This window comes from Rhodofomes roseus, assembly GCF_022264815.1.
Source record: "Rhodofomes roseus strain CIRM-BRFM 1785 chromosome Unknown C8Q71scaffold_6, whole genome shotgun sequence".
In the NCBI taxonomy this organism is placed as follows: domain Eukaryota; kingdom Fungi; phylum Basidiomycota; class Agaricomycetes; order Polyporales; family Fomitopsidaceae; genus Rhodofomes; species Rhodofomes roseus.
The window spans coordinates 1641225-1655290 of NW_025952962.1; the positions used below are offsets into that span (position 1 = coordinate 1641225).

At 58.2% G+C, this 14066-nt stretch overlaps 8 protein-coding genes across 8 annotated transcripts; 3 read left to right on the plus strand and 5 right to left on the minus strand.

Moving 5' to 3' along the window:
* Nucleotides 1-26: 26 nt before the first annotated feature.
* Nucleotides 27-1133, minus strand: C8Q71DRAFT_516996 (snare-like protein). The gene is made up of 4 exons (XM_047919088.1): nucleotides 1059-1133; nucleotides 893-1002; nucleotides 450-830; nucleotides 27-388 (listed from the first exon to the last, which is right to left on the minus strand). Exons 2-4 carry the CDS (start codon nucleotides 922-924, stop codon nucleotides 124-126), a joined length of 678 nt encoding a protein of 225 aa, XP_047781288.1. The 5' UTR covers nucleotides 925-1002; nucleotides 1059-1133; the 3' UTR covers nucleotides 27-123.
* Nucleotides 1134-1329: 196 nt separating this feature from the next.
* On the minus strand, nucleotides 1330-3133 carry C8Q71DRAFT_847046 (uncharacterized protein). Its single transcript, XM_047926654.1, has 7 exons — nucleotides 2757-3133; nucleotides 2639-2695; nucleotides 2486-2589; nucleotides 2230-2425; nucleotides 2056-2175; nucleotides 1931-1999; nucleotides 1330-1868 (listed from the first exon to the last, which is right to left on the minus strand). Exons 1-7 carry the CDS (start codon nucleotides 2775-2777, stop codon nucleotides 1665-1667), a joined length of 771 nt encoding a protein of 256 aa, XP_047781289.1. The 5' UTR covers nucleotides 2778-3133; the 3' UTR covers nucleotides 1330-1664.
* Nucleotides 3134-3220: 87 nt separating this feature from the next.
* On the minus strand, nucleotides 3221-4988 carry C8Q71DRAFT_806853 (S-adenosyl-L-methionine-dependent methyltransferase). The gene is made up of 7 exons (XM_047926000.1): nucleotides 4649-4988; nucleotides 4497-4589; nucleotides 4227-4445; nucleotides 4077-4165; nucleotides 3801-4023; nucleotides 3659-3745; nucleotides 3221-3599 (listed from the first exon to the last, which is right to left on the minus strand). The coding sequence occupies exons 1-7, from the start codon at nucleotides 4884-4886 to the stop codon at nucleotides 3415-3417; spliced, it is 1134 nt and encodes a 377-aa protein (XP_047781290.1). The 5' UTR covers nucleotides 4887-4988; the 3' UTR covers nucleotides 3221-3414.
* A 117-nt stretch (nucleotides 4989-5105) lies between these two features.
* C8Q71DRAFT_749990 (uncharacterized protein) lies at nucleotides 5106-6361 on the plus strand. Its single transcript, XM_047923230.1, has 5 exons — nucleotides 5106-5418; nucleotides 5486-5557; nucleotides 5610-5781; nucleotides 5857-5935; nucleotides 6012-6361. Exons 1-5 carry the CDS (start codon nucleotides 5298-5300, stop codon nucleotides 6225-6227), a joined length of 660 nt encoding a protein of 219 aa, XP_047781291.1. The 5' UTR covers nucleotides 5106-5297; the 3' UTR covers nucleotides 6228-6361.
* An 802-nt stretch (nucleotides 6362-7163) lies between these two features.
* Nucleotides 7164-8195, minus strand: C8Q71DRAFT_517061 (DUF1168-domain-containing protein). Its single transcript, XM_047919089.1, has 3 exons — nucleotides 7783-8195; nucleotides 7303-7718; nucleotides 7164-7249 (listed from the first exon to the last, which is right to left on the minus strand). Exons 1-2 carry the CDS (start codon nucleotides 8071-8073, stop codon nucleotides 7344-7346), a joined length of 666 nt encoding a protein of 221 aa, XP_047781292.1. The 5' UTR covers nucleotides 8074-8195; the 3' UTR covers nucleotides 7164-7249; nucleotides 7303-7343.
* A 228-nt stretch (nucleotides 8196-8423) lies between these two features.
* C8Q71DRAFT_856142 (von Willebrand factor type A domain-containing protein) lies at nucleotides 8424-11390 on the minus strand (the record flags this gene model as incomplete). The annotated part of the gene is made up of 6 exons (XM_047927261.1): nucleotides 8424-9130; nucleotides 9187-10120; nucleotides 10174-10332; nucleotides 10389-10997; nucleotides 11046-11104; nucleotides 11153-11390. The coding sequence occupies 6 exons, from the start codon at nucleotides 11388-11390 to the stop codon at nucleotides 8424-8426; spliced, it is 2706 nt and encodes a 901-aa protein (XP_047781293.1).
* A 640-nt stretch (nucleotides 11391-12030) lies between these two features.
* Nucleotides 12031-13113, plus strand: C8Q71DRAFT_517105 (uncharacterized protein). Its single transcript, XM_047919090.1, has 3 exons — nucleotides 12031-12262; nucleotides 12341-12386; nucleotides 12507-13113. Exons 1-3 carry the CDS (start codon nucleotides 12143-12145, stop codon nucleotides 13028-13030), a joined length of 690 nt encoding a protein of 229 aa, XP_047781294.1. The 5' UTR covers nucleotides 12031-12142; the 3' UTR covers nucleotides 13031-13113.
* Nucleotides 13034-13904, plus strand: C8Q71DRAFT_749998 (uncharacterized protein). Its single transcript, XM_047923231.1, has 2 exons — nucleotides 13034-13673; nucleotides 13730-13904. The coding sequence occupies exons 1-2, from the start codon at nucleotides 13197-13199 to the stop codon at nucleotides 13832-13834; spliced, it is 582 nt and encodes a 193-aa protein (XP_047781295.1). The 5' UTR covers nucleotides 13034-13196; the 3' UTR covers nucleotides 13835-13904.
* Nucleotides 13905-14066: the final 162 nt, after the last annotated feature.

The following is a 14066-nucleotide window of genomic DNA, read 5'->3' on the forward strand; positions in this document are numbered from 1 at the left end:
CACAACTTGTATCTATACTACTATTCTTACACGGCAATATCGCATGGATGGATGAATCCGCAGTGTGACACGTATGGCGACGAATGCGTGAACGAGATGTAGTGGTACAACAGCGGGCCGTCGTCACTCGAAGACGGTCAAGCCACGTATCATCCTGTCCGTGCTCAATCGGAAGAATTCGTTGTCGATGCCCTGTTCCCTCGAGTCCATCTGCACGAGCGGATTGCGGACGACGTACTCGATGAAGGGCCCCGCGTAGATCTGGCGGAGGACGAACCGCAGCGAGTCTGCCTTGGGGTCGCTGAGTATGACGAACTTGTAGCCCGAGAGCGTCTCGTAGAGGTGCAGCTTGTACGTCGACGTCGTGTAATTGACGAACTGCTCGTCCCTGTGCACAAGCGATCATTAGCACGCATCCCAGCATCCGGCACCGCGAGGCACCGACGAACCTCCCGGAGAGCTTCCTGACCAGGTTCCGCAGCGAGAGCACGACGCCATACACGAGCTTCGCCTCCTCGTCAAACGTCAGCGTCGCGCTCGACTGCGACTGCTGCTGTGACTGCTGCTGCTGCTGCTGGACCGGGGGCGAGTTCGCGCGCGGCGGGGGCAGCGGCGTCCGCGGCGCGTCCTCGTTCACCGCGACGACGACGCCCGTCGCGGAGGTGAGCGTGTTGCGCGGGGTGCCGTAGCGCGAGCCGGCCGCGTCCGGCGTGGGGTCTTCGAGCTTGGGGTAGACCGCGGCGGACACGGCGGGGAGCAGCCCGCCCTCGACGGCGGTGCGCGGTCGCTTGCTGCGGTGCCAGTCTTGGTAGTAGACGCAGTTGCAGTGTCTGCGGTGTCGGTGGGCGGTGGTGAGAGGATGTACGCAGGTCTGACGAGGGCCCATGCGTACCTGTCGTAGATGTAGAGGCTGTAGATTGTCATATTGCAGCTGGGAGGCGCTTGCCCCGCTCGTTCGGATGTCTACTACTATGGGAGCTGAGTAGGCCACTGACGTATCTGCTGCTGAATGATCAGATCATCTGTGTCGTAACCTATATTGACATCCCAAAACACACACACAGTGGCGGAGCACGCTTGTATCAACCGAGCCCGTTAGGACAACGCGCCGTGAGATGGACGTTCAGTACAAGTTCCAAGTTTGGCGAATGATCGAGCGTGAGTGATCGAAGGCGGGAAGTTGATCCGCCTCCGAACTCACACTGTCCCTTCGCGCTTCACACCAACGGCGTCCTGCGATCCTACACTGCTTACACAGGTGCTGGGGCTGTATACCTACGTAGGTCCAAAGCCTCCTTATAACCTCACAGCGACACACAACGCTATGATAGCCGGCCGAACACCAGAATTGTAATTGCACAAATGAAGCACATGCCCAGGTCGGAGTGATGATGCTCTACACAACGACTCGGAGGACCGCCCGCTACCGACGGCCGAGCTACCAGGCGGGTGACGAACAGCGGACGACGTGGCAAGCGAGTGGGGGGAAGGGGAAGACGCTACATACAGAACAGAGCGAACATGGACGGGCAACCAGACTACATACATCGCGCGCGCACGGTAAGGGTCCTCGTGAGCGGATACGGAAGAACAAGGACATGAACGTGAACAGGGAACGGGGAACAGGGAACAGTCCGATTTTCGCTGGCGGGAGGAGTGCACGATCATACGCGGTTCTCGCGCTCGTGCTTCTCGTCGTCGGGCATATACAGCCCCGGCGCGGGCGCCGAGTACGCGGGGATCTTCTCGTCGAACTGGTTGTACAGCGGCACCGGCGTGCCCGGCATGGTGACCGGCGGCTGGCCGTAGCTCGGCTGGCCGTAGCTGTACGCGGCCGCGGAGGGGTCCATAGGCCCGTTGACGACGTACTGTGGTTGAGTGGGTCAGTGTGAGCGAGGGATGGTCAGCAGCGGGGAGGGAGGGAGCTCACCCGTGGGAGAGGCGCTCCGAAGGCGAAGGAGCTGGGCTGTGCGGCGCCGGGTACTGTTATGTTCAATATCTACGGGTGAACGGGAGCTTAGGACATGCGAGGCAAGACGAGAGAAGGTCACGCACGATGGAGGTGCCCATGAACCGCGGGCGCGAGATCCGGTAGATCGGGAGCTCGACGCCCGGGCGGACGGCGCGGTCCTCTTGCTCGAACCGCTCAAGCATCCTGTTCACCTGTTTCTTACCCTACACACCCCCAGATCAGAGGAGCACGGCTGAGGAAGGAGGACGGGGACGTACGGAGGCCTTGAAGAGCCACATCGGGAACCACATGAGGAGGATGACCCCGATGAGGACAGCGAAGCTGACGCCGCGCGCCTCCCAGGCGCGATTGGCCTCGGCGTGGAGGAGGTCGAAGGTCGTATCGAGTGTTCCTTTGAGCGGGAGCATGCGCAGCATGACGTAGAACATGGCGATAGGGACGGCGAACGTGGCGCTGAAGGGCAGGCATGCGTATGAGCGAGTGCAAGGGTAGGAGAACGGGTAACGAACGTACATGAAGGTCATGACGCCCCATGCGATGTCAAAGCGCGGGTTGATGTAGCGCGAGCCTTTGCGGGTGACGGCGCGGAGGCGGGCTTGCCAGGCCTCTATGGAGATCTGCGGGGGGTTAGGGAGGGCTGGTCGGGACGCCTGCAGCGGCACTCACGTAGCTCGAGAGCTGGTAGGGCACCTGCTCCGGGGGAGGCTGGTCGATTTGAAGGCTCTGTGCGCGCAGCCCCAGCTCAGAATCGCAGTCCCCGACGAGACACCGAGAGCGTGCTCACCAGAACGATGGAGTCCGGCATGGCGTCTGTCTGCTAGTTGGGGATGAAGACTAGAAAGTAGGGTCTCGTCTCGCGAGCCGGGGAACGGGGCGGTCACTGAGTTGGGCAGGAGAGCGCGGCGGGGTGGTGCGGGGGTGCGACGTGCACTTCAGGTTGCCAGTGCGTGCGGGTGAATGAAAGGGGAACTTGAAGGAGGAACGGTCGACGCGGTCGACGGGGAGCTCGAGCCTGGAGCTAGCGTGTGTTAGAATGACAACGGTCCTGCCTGCAGGGATGGAAGGGCGCGGCCGGCTTATATGGCTGCTGGTGGGAGAGCCTGTCGAGGGAGGAGGCGCGCGGGTGGCTGAGCACACTGCTGGTCGCCTTGGCACTCGCCCGCGGCGCCACTGATCGCGTCCTCCAAGTGCTCTATTTTAATTGCCCGATCGAGATCGTCCCCGGTCTCCCCGCGTTGCTCTCCGCCAATTATCCTTCCGCAGCACTCCATTGTCGCAGCCGTTCTGCTCCATGACCTCCGTGCGAGGCGAGCTAGCCGCTGTGCTCGTGGGATCGAGGGGGCTCGCTCTCAAAACAATGATACATCATTCAAAGACAGTGTCATTACTTGATTGTCCAGTCGAGATTCGGAGCTGCGTACTGTCTACTTACTGCCAACTCACTATGCTATCGCTCGCATCTTGCCCACCGGCAGCCTGTAGAACCTCTGCGCAAAGTACTCCCGCGTCTCGCCCCAGCGGTCCTCGCCGCCCTCAAACACGTCCACGTCCGTCCACTCGATGTCGATGCCCACGTCTGCCAGATGCAGGTCCGACACACGCGTGTACACGTCGTAGAAGAGCGCGTCTGTCAGCGTCGGCAGGTCATCAGTACCTGGGGCAAGGGGAGCCAGGGCGTGCACTTACTCGTCGCGCCGAGGCCGTTGAAGAAACCGAAGCGCGATTCCGGGCCTGCGAGGAGGTCCGGTACGTGTCCGAAGAATTCATGCAGGTCTGTGGTCGCCCTGGTCAGTAAGGGTAGCCGGATGTGGACGGTTGCAGGTCTGACCTTTGTAGTCCTCGGAGAACGTGTCGGTGTACACAACGTCGAAGCCGCCGATGCCTAGGAGCTCCTCGCTCTCAACGAAATCTTGCCACTTGCCCTCCAGGATTTTGACGTTGGGCTTGTCATACCACCCGAGATCGCGCATGTGTGCGAGCACGCCTGGATGTGGCTCAATGATGACATGCAGGGATGGGGGCGTCGAGAGTGCCTGGAAGAAGCCGTCGATCTATACAAGGTCTCAACGAGTGGCGTGCCATGCAGACCACCAACGGGACTTACGATGCCCAGTCCGAAGCCGACATTCAGGACCTTGAATCCCTCCCCGAGGTCTTCGTGGTCATCGCACAAGCGCTTCACGGTTTCCTGCACTTCGCACTGGCGCACTTAGGCTCTCACATTCTTCGCTGCAGAGGTAGACAGTAGACTCACTGATGCCGCGTTCCCAGCCCATCATGACGCCGACCTCTTCCTCGTCGCTGATTTTGAGGAGACAGATTTCCTGGCCGTTCTCGTCCTTGACGAACTTGAGCTTGGACGAGAGGAAGGCGGCCTGAGAACCGGCGGCGGTGGTGTCGGTCGCTCGGAGCACCATGGAGAGCGAGCTTGTCGCGGGTGGCGAGCGCGAAGAAAGAAGGGTGAGTAGGAGTTCTGCGTGGTTGCGGGTGAGACACGGGCAGGGCCGGAGAACGTGTGGCGCACCTGAGCGGATTCCAGCGTCGCGTATGATGTTGTAGCACGTCTCATTGTTCATGGAGAGCACGATATCCCCCGCAGTATTGTGCAAGCTGTCCACTGCCGCCACCGAGCTAAGCCTCCGCCAACGGCATGCGCAGATTATGACCAAGACTCACCAGCGTTCCACAGTGCACCCTGGTCGATCAAATATCGAATGAGCTCCTCTTTCTCCGTATAGGCAGCCGCGTGCAGTGCCGAAGTGCCTTCGTGGTCTTGATACCACAAGGGCGCGCCGTCCGCGACCATTTTGTGAATCAGCGCGATGGGCTGGTGCTCGAGGATGGCTTCGACGAGGGCCTGGCCGAGTGCGACGAGCGCATCGACGTCCCCGATGTCCGAGCCATAGTCCGACATGCCGGAGAGGGGGCGAGATATGTCAGCAGCGCTAGCGACGGCGGGGAGCAGGACGGTGGTCACTGACCAGAGTCACTGTCAGCCTCAGTGTGACCGTCTGCAAGAAAGTTGCGCGGTCGAGTGGGTCGATCGTTGATCGAGATTGCCCCATCGGGCAGGGCCACACGTGACCGCGCGACGCGCCTGTGAATGATGACCGCGTCGAGCGTCGCAAACTCTCTCAACGTTCTCCCAGCCCATGATGCCATCCAACTGGCTCCGTGTTGCACGCAGACTGCCCTACACATCAGTCAGCTTCAGCGGTACGCGTTCGGCGGGGTCGGCAGCGCGAACCGTTGGCTATATAACCCCCTGCACTGGCAGCAGTCCGACAGTGCAGTAACGCAGCTCTATCGAACAACAAGCTACAGGATGTCTGTCTCACCGTCTTCGCTCACCTTTCCCCGGTCGTCCGCTACGGTCTCTGTGAAGATCTTCAACTCTTTCACCGCAATCACGGTGCCTTCTGCGCCCTTCATCTCCCCTGCCCCCGGTGCGTAATCCGACGCAATGCTCCGCGCTGTGCCTTACCTGTACCCTCCGACGTTCAACGCCCTCAGGCTCTACCGCAGACGAGCTGTCCAAGCCGCTTACCTGCCCGGGCAAGTCTTTCCTCATCGAGCATCCCAGTGGTATGCACGCCACCCGCTCTTCGCCCGTCCTACTCGCTCATGTTCCGCTCAGGCAAGAGAGTCGTGTTTGACCTCGGGGTCCGCAAGGATGTCTCCACTGCCGCCAAGTCATGGCAGGACAGGATCGCGAGCAAACAGGTAGTCATTGCTGACGGCCCTGACGTCGCGGAAACCCTTGTCGCGAATGGGATCGACCTGAAGAGCATCCAAGCCGTTATCTGGAGGTGAATATACCTCGCATTATTATATCTCTGTTGCACGGCCCTCCCCTCCTGACGCTGAACTGGATGTCCTGCCAGTCACCCTCACATCGATCACGTCGGCAATCCGTCAACCTTCCCTCCTACGACTGCCCTCGTTGTGGGCGCCGGCACCCAGGTGAGCCACCCACTCCCGCGCAGCAACCCCCACATCAAACTATACTCTACACCTGACTTACTGATTACCCCGACAGGCTGCCTTCCGCCCTGGCTATCCCCTCAACCCGGAGGCCATGCTCCCAGAATCCGACTTCCTCGGGCGCGAAGTCGTCGAGATCGCCTTCGCCGACGACGCGCCGATCGTCGCCGGCCTGAAGAGCCACGACTACTTCGGCGACGGGAGCTTCTACCTCATCGAGGCGCCAGGCGTGCGTCTCCCCTTCATCCGTTTGACACGGATCGGCTACTAAACACACTGCGGAGGCTCCCGCAGCATTGCATAGGCCACATGCTCGGCCTCGCGCGCACGACGCCCTCACCCGACGCGTCCTGGATCGTCATGGCGGGCGACAGCGCGCACCACGCGGCCATGCTCCGGCCCACGCCGCACGTCCCCCTCCCCGCCGCGCTCGCGCCGCTCGTCCCCGCGCCGCTCAGGGCCTGCGCGCGCGACGCCCCGTTCCTCGCGCCCCCCGCGCGCAGCGTCTCCGTGCACCACGACTTCGACGTCGCCGTCAGGACCTTGGAGGCCGTGCGTGCGCTGGACGCACGCCCGGACGTGTGGGTCATCCTCAGCCATGACGGGAGCATCGACGCGGACGTGAGGGGCGTGGGTGACGGGCGGACGAGGTGGCTGCCTGACGAGGCGAATGCGTGGAAGGCGGAGGGCGTGAAGGAGCATCTGGTTTGGAAGTATCTGGAGAAGGGGAACCAGGCGAATAGGTGGGAATAGGGTGTCGGCGTTCAGAGGGCCAGTGATACCAAGGAGGGTCCGAATGCATATGTGATGTGAAGTTCAGAATGGAACATTACGGTTGGATTGGGTCCACGACAGATACAGTCGATTGCAGATTTGACTGGAACCAGATTGGTAACGAACCTGCCGGACAAGTCTACAAGACGCGCCCTCATCGTCTTCGAATCATAAAATCCATTTTCGCTCTGAGCATATGGCTAGTCTAGCAAGAACTCCGCTACGTACTCCTTGGATTCCGCTGCTAGTCGGAGAGCGGAATGAGCGAGTTATTTGACCCTTCGCTGAGTATGCCCAGGTCTCCATGGCGGCCGTGATATTCAGGGTGTTCCCGCCAAACAATCGATTGTCTATGAAGGTCTCGGGGGCCAGGCAGGAGCACCGTGACAAGTATCACCTCCCGTGTTACGGACGATGTGACGTCGCCAAGGGACTGATGTCGCACGAGCGTCCTTCCAACAGTCCCCGATTACAGTAGCGGCGCAACCCGTACTATGGATGTAGAGTCCGCAAGGAGCCCTGGACAGTTCTCGTGAGTATGTGTTAAACCCGGTGTAAGGAATGGTGCATACAGATCGACTGACACCCTGCAGTAAGAATGACGCCAAACAGATCACAGAGGATCTTCTTCATGGATAGTGATCCGCGGTGCGTCGACCACCGGTAGGTGAGCTGCGTCCTTGGCAGGATCGTCCCCAGCGTCCGCAGCCGATTCAGCAGGCACAGGCCCGACGTCCTCTTCCTCCTCGTCGCTTTCCTCGCCTGGCCTCCTGAAGACGAGTTCCTTTCCGCTGATGAGCCGTCGCTTCTTCAACGGGACGTCTGACACGTCCGCAGACGGGCCAGCGGCCGCTGACTCCTTCTCCGTACCCTTGCCTTTCGCGCGCTCTTTCTTCTTCTGCCTCTTTGCCCTGTTCTTGGTCGTCTTTGCTTGTGCTTGCTCCTCGCGCTCCTTCCGCTTGCGCTCAAACTCGGCCTCTTCTACCTCCTAACACACAGAACAACAATTCACGTCTGAACACGCTACGGCCGCGAACACAAGACCGACGCACCTTCTGCGACTCCTCGTCCATGAGCTTCAGCCTCTCGTACTCTCTCCGTCTGCTAGCCTTGTACACATGGAACTCTCCACTGCCCGCGCCGGCACTCGAGCCCTGCACGTTCTTCATCATCTCTCGCGCAGGCCGGATGGTCTTCTCCTTCGGCGGCGCGGGGACATAGGCGGGCTTGGCCGGATCTTTGAGCAGCCTCTCCAGCTGTGCACGCTGCTTGTCGACGGCATTGAGTGCATGGCGGCTGGCACTGGTGCCGGTGGTCTGCGGTGGAGGGGTTGAAGCCGACATGGTCGAAGGAGGAAAGGATGTTTGTGTAGACGCCCGTAACGCGCCTGTGGCACTGGCGCACTTGATCAAGCTCAAGCAAAGCTCAGGGGCGTTCAGTAGACCCAATTGATTGAGAATCGCCGCACACTCAGCCTGGCACTCAAAACATTGAAAGATCTAACGTTCCATACGATTGCATTCATGGTGACGTGGACATTCGTAATTGTACAGACTCAGGACAGTGTACCATTTAAAGCGGTCGCCGACTCATTTACTAGTACAACTGAGACGGAATCACTCCCAGCTATCGTACTACAAGTCCAAGATGAAGGTCCGCGCAGCAGCATCGTCACGATGCAGTACTTACCCAGCTACGGGTGGTCGTTGCACAACCGTGTGATCGTTTCACCGGCGTCCGCCACAAGCTGGTCGAAACCGACAGTCCCGCCACGCAAGTATCGCTCGATAAACTCCCTCCCCTTCTGCCAGAGACCCGCCCATATGTCTACCTTATCCCCGGCCTTCATTCTGAGGTACGCCATTGCCAGCGCCGTCGCCCACAACCGCCGTCCTTTGGCTTGAGACCGAATATAGGCGGGAATGCTCGCCTTCAGGTCATCAAGAGATGCCTTACTCGCACAAACGGTAGTGCATAACACGTTATCGAGTTCGAAGGAACCATCGAACTTCTGCAGCCTTGCGATGCCGGTTATAGGGTCAACCTGCGGTGTAGGCATCGGGGGGCTGTATGGTACCGCAGACCGTGACGGAGACCGCGAAGCTTCGACTTGCATTTGAGCACGTCCAAAGCCTTGCGTGGTTCTGGCCCTTGGCGGGCTTCTTGCACCATACTCCTCTTGATACGACTCAGTGTACGCGTCAAACGGATAGGCACGATTCATGTTTGCTGCCACCTCCCCCGGCGTGGCGGAACAGCTCGGGTCGAACATTTGTGGCGATCCGTACTCCTCTTGGGACACTGTGAAGTCGGTCACATCTTGTCTCCAGGTCGAGATCGCTTCACTAGTCGACGTGGGATGTTCGTTTCGTCCTCTGGGTCTCCAACCGATGTCAGAATCTACGACTAGCAGTCAGCGATGCTTCATGTTGACTATCTGCATGCATGAATCTCACCAGCATTGTTGCGCAAGCCACATGTTAGCGTAGAAGGTTTGTCGATAAATTCCTTCCTCCATTCCTCGTCGAGTTCATCGACGACGGTCTCATCGTCAAAAGTGTCATCATCAACAGGCTCCTCGCCCTCTACAGCCACAAATGACGCGAATTTGCTTGCTATTTGGAATTCTTCGCTGTACCGGATCACCGCGGCCTTGGTGATCCCAAAATCGAGCTCTAGCCTCTGCTTATCAGGCTTGCGAATGCCCTGGGACTCAAGGTTTCCATCTTCGAGCTCCTGGACGAGTCGATGTGCTGCGAGGGTATGGATGAGAGGTGGTCCTGCGACCTGGGACTCCACGCGCAGAACGTCCACTTTGAGCGCCATGGCTTCCCCATCAGGCGTTTCCCCGTGTAGTACGACTTGATTGGGGATATGTGCCGTCTGTGAGAGTATGGCTGAGACAATGAAGCGGTTGCCTGGATAGAAGTCGGGAACCGCATACGGGGCTTGTTGGACATTCGATGAGGGAGGGGGTTGGAAAGCGGTCACTGCGCCGAGATGCAGTGGCTCTACAGCCTCGTCGTATATGTTGGTGGGGGCTGCAGGGTCTTTTGTCTTGGTCTTTAGCAATTTAGGATCATCGCTGCCGCTGCGGGGACCAGAGTCCAAGCCACCGTAGCCCCAATCTACCCGGAGTTTACTGAGGTTGCCGGAGGGTGGCACCTGGCTTGCTCGGAGGAGTCGCGCGCATTTCCCTGCGAGGTCTTCGCTTTGAGTCGTCATGAGACACAGGCCATTCCCTGCTCTTGCGATACCTGAGCAGAGCGCCGTCGACGCTCCATGCCCAACTCCCAGCGTGAAGAAGCGCAGGTATTTGCCTCCAGAAGGAGGGCCCGCTGCGGCCACCGCTCTGCGGATGGTCCGAAATAACTGGTCATGTTGCCAGATCTAATGACTCGGTAAATGTAAGATACCGCCTGCAGTATGTTCGGTTCACGTACCTCGCCATCTGTTATAACGAACACGGATCTCGGTCTTGCCTGAGGCTTCCACAGCCGAAATACGCTACCCTGACTGCGACGTGGGCTGAGCACGCTTTCGATCGCTGCAAGAAGTTCAGTGCCTCCCATATTGGCAGACATGGCGTCGACATGCATGACCTGGCGTTTGTTTAGATGATACCATGACATCCAAAAAAAAACATCAAGGAACTCACCGCCTCGTCAAGGTTACGAGCCGTATACGGCTGGCTGTTCTTCCAGAGGGAAGAATGTCTGCCTCCAAAGCTCACGATGTTGAAAAATGTCCTATCCGAGGGAAGAGACTTGAGCATGAGCAACAACGCATCCTTGGCGTAGTCCATTTTCCGGCTCCCATCCATGCTCCCGCTTCTATCGATCACGAAGATGTACTCCTGCTTCTTGATGGGTCTGACACCGAAGCGAGGGACCAACGTCAAGGAAAGAGCGACAGAATGCCTCTCCGGCAAGAATTCTGCGACGCAACGGGGTGCATCCACTTTGCGCGCCTGTATAGACAGGATGAATTCTTTGTGAAGGAACGAAGGCAACGACGACTGAAGATCCACGCTGCAGCCTGTTCGGCCGATGTCGTTGTACACCACGCTGATGCGATGGGACGGAGAGACGACGTTCTCAATCAGAGACGCCATCTGAACGTCGACGTGAACCGAGAATTTCGCCCACTTCGCGGTGGATGGTACCGGTAAGCCCGAAGGCGGGGTCCCGTAGCGCTCGCCGACATACGTCGGCAACGAGAACCGTACTTGATTCAACAGTTCGTCGTCAGCTAGCTCTACAGCATACTGAACATCCCTATCAGTGAGAACACGTCTGAGTGGAAGATAACATACCGAGATTATGACTTTGACGGATTGTCCTGTTTTGATTGAACCAACATGCATGACAAAGACTGCGGAACGCTCAACTACTGATATAAGAGTCGAAGGCAGTATCATACCATCTGAGGCTTCTTTGGCAAGTAATCCGGTGAGCTTGTTCTCGGCGATCGCTGCCTGAAATTCGCGTTTTGCCTGGCGAGCCTCCTTCACTTTGCCCGTGACGACATGTCCATCGGAAGTGTGCAGCTCGAAGGCACAGACAGCTCCGCCCACGGGTATCGGAAAGACATACTTCGCGTCCACGGAATCGTAGCCAGTGTGGCCTGGGTATACGAACGACTGCGTCAAGGTCACCATGGCCAACACTGCACCGGATAGCCTGTTGAGTGATCCAAACACATGAAACCGAAGGGCTCACCGTCTGCTATGTACACGCGAGCCGATACAGAACGCGGAGGCAGACGGACTTCCCCGCCTGACCGTATCACGAACAGACCACACGTCAGATGCGACATCCTGCCTAGTCAGACTAGAGGACCAGACGAGCTGGGATGGGATAGGAAGTGTCTCTGTGAGGGGCCCCTCAACCCGTGTCCTTGTGCAAGAGCGCGTATACAGGCTGTACAAGGTTTGGCAGGCATTGCCTGGCAGTACATGCAGCGTGGGCTGGCCTTATGACTCCATTCGCAGTCCGCGATGCTTCTGCGAATGCAGAAAGTGAATATGGAATAGCCGCCTGTGCTGTGTGCGACGCTGCGAGGCTCTAAGCAGACCGGATATGTCAATGTCATGTTGTTCTGATGCTCAAGACACTTGCCTTAGTATGCGATTCGGAAGTACTGAGTACTGAGTACTGAGTGACAGTCGCCCACCCAGTGAGATCGCACCTTTGGCGCTGATCAAAGTACCGGACCTGTGCCTTCAATGTGCCTTTCATGAACAATCTGCACACTCACCGGTCCAAATGCGATCAACTAAATGAACAGCAGTCCGCTGGGCATGAGAACGAATCAAGGTACCGCAGAACTTATACCAACAAGGCTCGCACGCTGTCCCATCGTGTTCGCGGACGTATTCGTGAGTACATAGCTGAGCGCAACTGACTACCCATGCTTGACGTTATGTTCGGCTCAATCTCTTGCTTACGTCTCTCCACGGAATGTCGACCAACTCTGTGTGGCTGTGCGGCGGCGACAGTGGTCTGGGTGCGGGAACTGACCACACTGACAGTGAGAGCATGAGCTCTCGGGGCCATCGTGCTCTATTTGCCGCGTTTTTGGATGCTCAGGAGAATTTTACCTGTCAAGCGGTGTCGGTGGGAATACTGGCTGGTTGAGCTGAGCTGGAGTCCCCGTGCGTAGAACTGTTGCCCACTGTGATACGTCGTGCCCTGATGTTCGAGCTTTCGACCTCCGGATGGTCCTTCCACCCGCGCGCATCCATCGCGCGTCCTCCTGCACGCACGCACACTAGCACCCACCGCGTCTGCTCGCACGCTTGGGTCACAACGATGTGACCGCGCCGCCCGCCGCGACCGACACCTCTTCTCCGGGTCCTGCGACGTCCAAGTTGCCCGCACGCGCGGTCCCTGCACACGTCTCTGCACGTCCGTCACGCATCTACTTCTTCCCGCTGTACCACATCGCCACAGCGTCCACAACACGTTCTCAAAAGACAAAATCACCCAGGTGTCAGGAGCACTACGACTTGTACGTGACGGCGGTGACACTGAGGAGTCTAGACACACAGTTGTTGCTGCAGTAGCAATGAGAACAAGCAATGTATCCAGCCGGACAGCAGATAATAACCGGTACTTGTGGGTGTCATGGCCAGCCCGAGCGTCATGTACGTATAGTAGACTTTGCTTTGCGCCTCCGGATTCCCGAGCTCTGCCAGTGGTGCACGGTGGCGGGCAGCGGTGGCTGCTGTGGCGCGGCAGCCCGGCACCTCGGCCGGAAACATATCTTCGCGCAAGCGCGAAACGTCTATCAATATGAGTTTGGCTGTCAGTGCGTCAACACGCGGATCACCCAACTCAGCTGTACTTTCCGTGTTCAAAATCCTTGTCCATCGATTTCTAGGACATCACGCATCCTCGCTCATTACCACCGACCAACTGCCACCTCCTGAGTCCTCGACGCCACGGGCGTCGAGATACAAGACATGAAGCGTTCTCATAGCCAAATGGACAGCCCTCCTCGCAGCTCGTGGTACGCCATCTTCTCCCGTTCCCAGTGCAAGGCCAGCAATGTGCCAAACGCCAACGACATATTGATCGCGGAAAAAAAACACAGCCGCGGCCCTGGTCTGATCGACTTCGATAATGCTGTTGTGTTCCTAGTAACACACGAAGCCCTGCCCAACGATCCACTTACCGTGAGGGTTATTCGCTGCTCTATACTTCCTGCTCATAAGTTATCTACCATCGTGCAGGGGACTCTTCCCTTCATGTCTGCAGAGCTGCTGAAAGAGTCTCCATATTACGCAGACGAAGACGCACCTGAACCCCCGGTGCATAGCTTCAAACATGATTTGGAGAGTTTCCTCTGGGTCCTCGTGTGGGTATGCCTTACGCGGGAAGGCCCGGGTGAACGTCGACACGACCTGATGTCGGTGGAACAAACTCAACCACTCCTTCGGCTTCGAAAACTAGTCATTGGTCTCTTCGAGGATGTCAGACAGGCCCCGGGGCTCACCAAAACCCATCTCATCCACGTTGCTCCCCGACGGACCCTGGTGAACGCCGAGCTCCTCAACTATATATCCGTCATTTTCGCCCCGCTGAAAGATCTCATCTTTGAGTTCCTTTCTCTCATCAGCACTGCCTACGAGGAGAATCGTACAGACGCTCACGCTGTTTACGATGACGTTCTCCGATTGTTCGACAAGCACATCAGCAATTCACAGAGAGGGCCCATCCGAGCTATTCAAGAAACTTCGAGAGGACGAGGAGGAACCGAGGGCCGATAATGTCGGAAACGCCGGGGACACGTCGCCCAGTGCCAGGAGAATTGCGCAACCATCTTCGAAGGA